Here is a 9,818-nt window from a genome sequence, read left to right as displayed (position 1 = left end):
TCCGGGGGGACCATGCCCGGAGGCCGGCCGGCCGCAGCATGGCTCACGGGCCCGGCGCGCTGATGCTCAAGTGCGTGGTGGTCGGCGACGGGGCGGTGGGCAAGACGTGCCTACTCATGAGCTATGCCAACGACGCCTTCCCGGAGGAGTACGTGCCCACCGTCTTCGACCACTACGCAGGTAAGACTCGGAAGTGCTGACTAAGGGGCCGCTCCCCGGGCTGGGAACTTTGGAGCAACTTTGGCTGAGCCCCCTCACCGCCTCCCCTGCGCGCGCTCCCCACCCCTTCCCCGTCGCGCCCTCCGCCGGGCGCCCGGCCCCACCCCCAGGCTTTCCCTCTGGCAGCCCCTAGCATGCCGGACCCAGCCCTCTTCCCACCCCCAACTCCGGTGCCCCGTCCTGGCGCCCCGCATTTCCCATCCCCCTCGGCGCCCGGGGCCGACCTCCTTGACCTTCCTACAGCCGCCTTCCCTATTGCCCCAATCCCCGAGGGGGAAACGTGGCTACGGGACTTGGGAGAAAGGAGTGGGCAGCTGGGCGCCACATCGCCCCAGCCTCACGCCACTTCACAGTGAGCCGGGCACAAGGGAAAACGGGTGGCATCTCCCTGGGAGCTCCCGCTTGCCTCCAGCTGGGTTAGGAGGGAAGGGTCCTGATGGGGAACGAAACTGCCCCAGAGCCTAGATGATTGTGAGCTTCTCTCCCCGCCCCCACTTCTCTGCCCTTGCAGTCAGCGTCACCGTAGGGGGCAAGCAGTACCTCCTGGGACTCTATGACACAGCCGGACAGGTGAGTGTCTTGGCCCCTGGCCGCACCCCCCGCCCTTTCCCCAATTCAGGGTGTCTATGAAGGGCCTTTGGAAACTGACGTGTCTAGGAGGGAGGGTGTGTCTGCAAGGGTCCTTCTGGATCAAGTATTTCTTTCTTCAAGTCACCACATTAGGGAAAGGAAAAAAAAAATCTCAGCAACAAACCCAGACCAGCCTACCCCACGTGAACCCCTGGGCCGAAAGTTTCTGCCTGTGTGTGCCTTCTGTCTGGTGCCTGGTGTGTGGGTCCCAACTCCTGTTGCAAAGTGGCAGCGGCCAATCCTGAAGCACTATTATTTTTAGTTGCCGATGACCAGGTCTCCCCTCACAGCCTTTGTCTGGTCCCTCATTGGTGAGTGGTCTGCCTGCCCGAGGAGCCTGATTGGTGGGAAATGGCATCATCTAATATGATGGGAAGGCATTTGGTCCTGGTTATGTTTATTACAACATCATTGCACTCTGGGACTCCAGTCCCTGAAAACGTAATTTGTGGTATTACCAGAGGACCACAGGGAAAAAAGAAAAGAAACAACAACCATCCAGCCACTCCCAGGGGCAGGGAGGGGAAGGAGGGGTTAGGAGTTCAGTGTGAATCTTGGAGGAAGAGCTTTTTTTTGTTGTTCCCTAGGAAGGCCAGGTGACTTTGTCTGGGTTTTCTTTGGTAGAGATTATTGTGCAGAAAGAAAATGCACCCTCCGACCATTATTTGCAAATTAGAGGTGGCTTCTGAAGCATTAAGTTCTCCTCTCTGTCTCTGTCCCAGCTCCACCCTCTTCCCAAACCCACTTTTGCTGTGGGCCTAAGATGACTTGTTTGATGAAGTTTTGCAAAATCCATCCCTGTGATTAGACCTGAAAATTTGGGCGGAAGTTTCCACGTGTCATCCAGACTTGAGTCCTTGAGAACATGTGAGCGGCTGAGGGCCTTGGAGAGTGTCTTTAGGGGGTGTCCAGTAGTACAGTTTCCTTATCTGTAAGACGGGGTTCAAAAAATTCAGACCATTCCCCTGGGCATATATTATATGCTGGATGCTTAGCACTGAGTCTGGCACACACTAGGCACACATTAGGTCAATAAAGAGGAGCTTTTCTTTGTAGCCCTTGTAGATTTGGATTTCAGAATTGTAGTACCGGGTTAGATTCCGAAGAATGTCTTGTTGGGGGGCATCTCGATGTGGCCTCTGGTTTCTATACTGTGAAGTTAGAGGAGCCCCTGAGAATAGAGAAACCACTGGCAGAGCACTAGGCACCAGGAGCCTGAGGCCGCCCACTTTCACCAAACTGAACCAGGTTAGTACAACGAGTTCTTAGCTTTCCAGGGGCCCTTTTCATTACCTGCTTTGTAGTTACTCCTTCTATCATTACCAGACGGTATAGAGGGCAAGAGGCAGAACCCATTCAATCAAATAAGACCGACTTTTTTTTTTTTTTTTTTTTAAGACCGACTTTTAAGAAGTACAGCTGGTAAACAGCAGGTTGAAATTGTTGCTTGAAAGGAGAGAGGTTAAGAATCGCCTCTAATTTTAACTTCTCTCAGTACTGCCTCTTCCCTTTTCTTTGTTACTTGTCACCATGGCCATCTTTTGACCACGAGCCCTATTCAACAGGACGTGTGTATGTCAGAGCTGTTCTGTGCACATTCAAATCTGGCTAATATCTACTGACTTCCTTCTACATATCAGGCCTGGGGCAGCCACATGCAAATATTATTTTATTTTCTGCACTAAACAACCCCATAAGATAGGTGATCCTCCATCTTTGCAGCTGAGGAAACTAGGGCTCAGAGAAGCTAGGTTGCTGTTCTAAAGTCACAGCTACAGAGGGATGTTGCTAGGATTAGGACATGGGTCTGAATCTGCCATAGTTTGAGGCGGTTATGTACAGAGGAGGTCATGGGAGGTGCTGAGGTGCCACCTGGGTTGATTGGGTTGCTTGTGTCTCTGTAGACATGGTCCCTGGAATCTTCACAGTCATTCTCTGAGTGGGGGTTGTATGCCACCCCTGCAGAGGAAAAAACCCAGGTCCAAAGAGTCAAGGGCTGTTTTCAGTGGAGATTGTAAGCTATCTTCTAAGTGGGATCAACCTATTAGTGAGAGTCAGATATTACTGTTTTTATCCAATGGTGGATCACTTACTCTATTGGCCAAGAGGTATGTTAGGCCCCCTTGGTGTTTCTCCCAGCGTCTAAGACTTTTCTGAGTTAGCAATAATTCACCTTGCAGCATCCAAGGGTTTATTACTAATAAGCAATCTTAGCAACGTAATCATCAATGAGATTAAATGAGTGCCCACTTTGTACCTACCACTGTGCTGAGCACCAGAGGGGTACAAAAGAATAAATTTAAGATAGGGATCTGCCATGTGTGAGGACAGCATAGGTGGAAATGTCTGAATTAGATGCAATGTGTGATATGTAGGAGATTCCTGTGTTGTACTTGGTCATTAAGACCTCGTGCCTCTATGAATTGGTAACTGATTAATCTTACAATAATAATAATGATAGAGAAACACATTCACTTGCATATACATATAGAGAGAAATTTTCAAGTCTGATGGGCAGCAGAGGAAAGCCCATGGGCTTTGGAACCAAATAAGCTTGGGCCCAGATCTCCACCTTGCTGTGCTGGTCCTGTGATTCTAGCTGTATTATTAACCTTCTCTGTGATCTAGTAAAAATGTGGTTAATTAGAATCTCTACTGCAGTGTTATAGGTCGGCTTAAATTGTTTAATGTATATAAAAGCAGCTGACACTGTTCTTCGTTCATAATAGTAGATGTGTAATAAATATGAGAAATTATTGTGCTCCACCGTAGGCAGTTTTATAGGGGGAAGAGGTCACACGTGGAAGAGGACCGTGTATTATACTTGGAGTTGATAGAAATTCTACTAGGATGCCAGATCCTAGAGGCTTTTTAGCGGAGGTCTGATGCTAGCTTTGTACTTTGTAATTGCCACGGTCCCCATCACTGGACCCATGGACACGGTCAAGTGCTCCCTGCTCAAAATGCCCTGTTGTGTCAAGATGGTTTCCTTTCTTGATCAGAACCTGCATCCCCAGTGATGTAAGAGAAACTCTTAGAAAAATGAAGAGTTCAGCATAAAATTTGAGAACCAAGTGGGGTATGTAGGTTTCAGTCGATTCTACTTCGGGAGATGAGATGGGATGAGGGAGAAGCTCACAGCACTTTAAAAAGTTCACTCATGCACTTGGGCGCTCACTGTATTTGAACAACAGCACATCTCCCTTGGGTTGGAACTTCTAGTCTGTGTGCTTACTCTTGGGTCCCCTCTTTGACCCCAGTTGAGTTCAAAGCCATAAGTATCCAATGGCCCAATTTATATATTAAAGAACATATTATGGAACTTCAAGAGATGACTGTAGTAGATAACCTCTTGCCTTCTGGAGTAGGCTGCTTCCCCCTTAACCTCCACTGCTATTGGCAGAGAGAGAGAGAATATATAGTGAATGTGAATGTGTCGGGCATCACGTTCTGAGTCCCATCACGTTCTCTGCCTGGGCACATCCCTCCACACCCCCGACACACTAGCATTAGGCCAAAGGGAAGCCCCCCTCTCTTGGCCAAGCCCCTAGTGGCCCAGGAGCAGCCCGACATTTTAGTGCCAAGCGTTTCAGAGTGGAAGTTGAAGGCGCTCCTTCCTCCTCCCTGTGGCCTGCTGGAGGGGTCCGGCTTCCGGTCTGGGCCTCTGCAGTTCTTCTCTTTTCTTGCCTGGCGTTCAGGGCTTCAGGGTCGGCTCTGCAGCAGCCCCAGTGGCTGCTCAGGGAGGTGCTGGAGGGGTGAGATTTTCCCTCCTGACTCTGCGCTGTGTGGAGCTCAGGGGAAGTGAGAAGAGCTCTGGCTCTGGCAGACGAGCCAGTGGGAGCTGCCTGGCAAGCTGCTGTCGAGGTGCGGGCTCCAGGCTGATCTCTTAATCCTTGGCAGGAAGGCAGAACTTGATACCCTGAAGAGGGAAGGATGGACGCCCAGTTTATCCCAGGTCCCGGAATACCCACACTCGGGAGGGTGTGTTGGGGGTGAGTTTGGGTTCCCTAGAGTTCCAGATTTAGCCACTGCCTCAGTGTGTACAAGTCCATATGTGTGCTTTGGGGTGTGCTGTTGCTATATCTGTTAACTTAAACACACACAAGTTCAAGGATGCATATAAGAGAGCTATAAATACCTTCACTCAGGTGTCCCCTGGGGTTGGTTCAGGGACAAGTGAGGTCTGTTTCTTACTTGACATAGCCCAGCAGCTGTGGCTGCCTTGCAGGCCCTCTGGGTGCCCCGGGAAGCACTTCCCCTCCAGAAGGGGATCTCCAGGGAGGCAGCCTGGGAATGCCCTGCCTTCTGGAATGCCCTGCAGCACCCAAGAGCCTAGTTTAACAGGAAGGGGGGGAGGGGTAAGCCCAGGGTATTGCCACTCATAGAACGCCTCCCACCTTCAGGCGGGCATCCTCACAGGACCTTCCGAGGTAGACTTTTCCCAGGTGAGGAAATTGAGAGTGAGTGGGCCTATGAGAACCAGACCAAGACGGGATTAGGAGAAAGGTTTTCCTTACTTTGGAGGGGCCTGCAGGGAGCATCATTAGGGCTCAGGAAGCACCCACTCCCATCACCCAGGCTCCAGGTCCCTGCAGCCCGACACTGCATCCCTGAGGGGCCCCGGGAGCAGAGTTTGGGAGGAGCCGCAGGGTTCCTTCCAGATAATCAGCTGCAACAGGTGAGATGCTGGCCCTGAGCATCCTGGTTCCCTTAGTGACCTACTGTAGATTTGTCATCTGTGCATTTTGCTGACCTTTTTAGAAGCTATTTATATTTCCAGTCTGCACTGCGTCATAGGGAATGCTGGTTTCCTCCTCCGCGTGGGGAAGGTAGATGGCCTTTCTTGGCTTCAAAGCCTTTGCAGTGGCCGAATGCCCTGTGTCCCCCCCTCTTGGCACTCTGATGTGAGTTTGGGATGTGATCCTCTGATCCATCCGGCTTCACTTCTCTCATGATTCTCTTGAGGTTTGGTGACATTTATGCTCTGGGAACCAAAGCTTACCAGCAGGTGTGTCAGGAATGGTGTCATAGGTGCGCCCAGATGCCATCCGCTCAGCTCGGGAGTGGGGTGGGGGGGGGCCCAGTGTGTAGCTTCCAGGGGGCTGAGCGTATATGGTCATTTTTATGTGTACCAGGATGTGAAAAAGGTGGGAAGCATTGCCTTAAAGCTCATGGGTTAGAGGCCTTATGGAGAACTGGGTGTTTGTGGTTTTGTTGTGGAGTTTGGGGTTTCAAGAGATGAGCCCTGGTGGTATTAAAACAAAACAAAACAAAGCCGTTCTCCATGGGGCTATCGGTTTCTAGCAATGACACGTGTTGGCAGCAGCTGGTACTACCAAGAGGCCTCAGGTACAGAATAGCAATATGCAAGGAGGAGGAAAGAGAGGCTGTTACAAAGAAACTAAGCCCAAAACCACACATGTTTTTAAAATTCGGGCGCCTCAGCTGAATTTCCTTTCACTCAGAGGGCTTGGTTTTGCCCTAATTTGGTGTGTTTGGGTCAAGGAGCGGCTTTCCTTGCCCTCAGCAGTTTGCTGTTCCTCTTTTAGTTTCTGGCAGGCAGCTGCTTTGCATGAGGAAGAGCGGGGAGACCCAGCCAGGGAGGCTGCGCGGGGCAGCAGGATGGCCATGGCGGGTCATCGGCGCCCTTCCTGGCCACCCAGCTCTCCGAGTACAGTTCTTCCAGATCCACTGCCTGCTGGACTGGCTCGATTCTCTCTAAGCTCCATGAGGACAGGTGACCGTGTCTCTTTTTCTCCAGTGTGTTTCCAGCACGCAGCCCAGTGCCTGGTGCGTGGTAGGTCTACAATGACTGTTTGTTAAATTGAGTTGATCGGCATTTGGCTGTCAACTCATTTCTGCTAAAAGGTTAACCAAAGACTAGGGTTATTGCTGTTAAATAAGAGCTTCTGGCACAACCCCTTTCTTGGAAAAAAGCTTTGTTCATTTAGTAGAAGTCTCTAAGTTTCAAAGGAGTGACAGGCATGGAGGTAAGCAGCAGGCCAGGCGCTATCCCCTGACCCAAAACCTGGGGGCTTTCCGTGGGTCCCAGTGGGCCCGTCCCCCAGTGCTGTCTCTCAGGTGCCGGCCTCCACGTCTTTCCTGAGACCTGTCACTCTCAGATGCCCTGAGGGGGAGGCAGCTCGGCAGTGACAGTGTGGGTTCTGGATTCTCTGGAACATTTTTGAATCCTACTCCTCCTCTCTGTAGCTGTGAGACCATCAGGCAGCCAACTTCTTCCCTCCCTGTGGACAGGGGAGATGATGGCCACCTCGCAGGGTTGCCGTCAGGGCTAGTTAGAGATGATGTGTAGTTGTCCCAGATGGCCTCATGCTCAGTCAGGGGTGATGGTCCTGGCCGGCTTTGGGGGCTCTACCCCAGTTCAGTTCAGCTGGTGTTGATTCAGTGCCTCCTCTATGTCCCAACCTCCTGTGGGAGAAGAAAGGGGGAGTCAGATGGCAGAAAGCAGCGGGGAACGCTCCTCATGTGAAATTGAGTGGTACACCATCCCAGTTGAGAAGAGGTAGCAGGAATAAGCTCTGGAAAGCTGTAGGCTTGCAGGAAGAGATGGGAGGCAGTACAGTAGACTGGTTACCACTGTGGGCCCCCACATTGGACTGCCAGGGTCTACTTTCCAACAAGGGGCTTGACTTCTCAAAACCTCAGTTTCCTCATCTGTAAAATGGGGATTATAAAATCAAATCAGAGCTTCCCAGCTCCCAGGTAAGGGATTTTTCTTAGCCTCAAGGTGGCTGGGTAGGGCCTGGGATGGACAGCCCTGGGCTCAGGTTGTCCCTTCCAGCTTGAGCCGTCTAACCTCAGTCACTTAGCCCATGGCCCCTCTACCCCACCCACTGTGTGCTGAACGCATCTCTCTCTTCTCTGTCCCAGGAAGTGAAAGCTTGGGAACCATTGGGCTAAATGAGGTCACGCAGGCAGAGGGGCACGGAGAACAGATATTCTGGGTGGAGAGGAACAGCATGGGGAGCAGAGGCACAGGGCGTCCCAAATGTGTCTTTTTATGGTACCTCGGATCCCTGCTATCAGTGTCAACGTGTGGAGTAGGGATGAGAACTAAATTATGGAGTTTTTCACCCAGTAACTGACGACTTAGTAATTAGAGAGATATTAACCTGGTGCTGTGCTGCTTGTTGATTTTAATAGAGAGAACAGAACATGGGGAAAGGGGCCTCTATTATTGTTGCTGTTTCTTTTCAAGTGACTGGTGGGAGTAGAGGCCCAGCCGCCTCTCTCCTGATGCCCACGCTCGCCAACCCTTCCCAGACTCAGGGAAGACCCCGGGGGTTAATAATGACACTCTTGTCATTGAGTGGCACTTTTACAGGGTGTGAAGCACGTTTCACATGGTGCTCCGTGAGGCTTCTCACCTGCTCTGAGTAAAGGAAGCAGGTCGTGGTTGCCTCCTTTGCAGGTTCAGAGAGGTTAAGTGACTTGTTCGGACCACACAGCTGGTAAAAAGGCAACACCAAGATTACAGGCCAGACTGCCCAACTCCAAGACCTGGGTTCTCTATGTTAAACCACTCACAAGAATCAGCTTGATGGTGTTATATGTCTCCTTTACATCATGTATATTCTGTTGCTGACAATTTCATTAAAAAGTACATTCTGGGCACATTGCTTTTCTGGACAGGAGAGTTGGTGGAATGGTGTCTATAGATGGGACACTAGGGGCTGCTGCTGAAATGGCTCCTTAAAGATACCTCCACCCCACCTCCACCCTGGGAGATGAAGGGTGTTTTGTCTATTTGTTCATTAACCTCCATTGTTGCTGAAAAAGAGGACTTCCCCTGCGTGGTGCAGGTAGCTGCATTGCCAGTGAGGCTGTGGAAGAAACTTCATGCTGGTGCAGGTGTCACCTGTTCCCGGGAAGGAGCTCTGCGCCGCTTTGCATTGTCACCCCTGCTCCGCCTGGCAGCCCTGACTTGACATGAACTTGCTGTGCGGGGGCTGCCAGGCAGATGTCTTTTCCATCCCATAGGGGCTGCCCCAGGCTTTTCTTTTCTCCCTGTAGGAGTTTCCTTATTTAGGTAAAAACTGCCATTTCCAACCTGTTTGTCCCTCTTCCATCGGGATATGCCCTGAATATGCACCCAAAGACTTCCTCTGCCACCCACTCCTCATTTTGCCTGCCTTCCTGAGCATCCTGTTGACACCACCTCCGCATGGGCTCCCACATCCCACGTCCCACAGCCTGGGCTGCGTCCCGCCGCTGTGACTGCCAGGACTAGATGAAAACACTCATTCAGTCAGTCAGCAAACATTCCTTAAGCACCAAATCTGGGCCAGTACCTCTGCAAGGGGTGGGGCTTACGAGACAGATCGGGCCCAGGCCCTGCCCCCAGGAGCTCACGGTTCAGCAGAGGGGGGAAGGGAGAGGGTGCCTGTTCATCGGGGGGCACAGAGGAGGCTGGGTTCTGTCCTTCCCAGGAGATGAGAATGGGCACAGCAGCCTGGGGTTCTCCAGGTCGATTTTAGGTGGAGAAAGTGCTCAGATTGGATTCTTACATGTACTAGATGCTCAGTGAGGGTTTGAATTACTGCACTGGTTCTCAAATGTGGTCCTCAAACCAACATGCATCTTCTGGGAATGTGTTAGAAATCCAGACTCTTAGGCTTCACCCCAGGCCTCTGGAATCAGAAAATCTGGGACAACTCTGGTATGACAAGCCCTCCAGGTGATTCTGATACTGGCCGAAATGTCAGAGCCACCAAGTTAGTAAATGTGAACTTAATATACCTTGTCTTAGCAAGCCACCTCCCCATCTCCCCTCCCCCAATACACACACACACACACACTCTCTCTCTGTCTCTCTCTCTCTCCCTCTCTCCCCCTCCCTCCCTCCATGCTCTACTTATACACTGTCTCCAGAGTGCAGGTACATAACTTATCCATCTTTTAATCCTTATTCATCTTTTAACCCCTGCCTATCCAAACACGCCTCCACA

At 51.4% G+C, this 9,818-nt stretch overlaps 1 protein-coding gene across 2 annotated transcripts in view; it reads left to right on the top strand.

Moving 5' to 3' along the window:
* Positions 1-9,818, top strand: part of RHOQ (ras homolog family member Q) — a 59,201-nt gene continuing 49,383 nt past the window's right edge. The window contains exons 1-2 of one of the 2 annotated variants that reach the window (XM_022573822.3): positions 1-180; positions 731-789. In XM_022573822.3, coding sequence (XP_022429530.2) covers positions 39-180; positions 731-789 — 201 coding nt within the window. In that variant the 5' untranslated portion in view covers positions 1-38. Of the gene's footprint in view, positions 181-730; positions 790-5,999; positions 6,640-9,818 lie in introns of those variants that run through there. The other variant, XM_089923208.1, reaches the window with a different exon arrangement.

Source organism: Delphinapterus leucas, chromosome 13 (assembly GCF_059928025.1).
Source record: "Delphinapterus leucas isolate spDelLeu-1000000601 "Yukka" chromosome 13, BTC_Dleu_Yukka2, whole genome shotgun sequence".
Taxonomy (NCBI): domain Eukaryota; kingdom Metazoa; phylum Chordata; class Mammalia; order Artiodactyla; family Monodontidae; genus Delphinapterus; species Delphinapterus leucas.
Note: the sequence above shows the minus strand (reverse complement) of the source record. Positions and strands in the feature narration are given on the sequence as shown.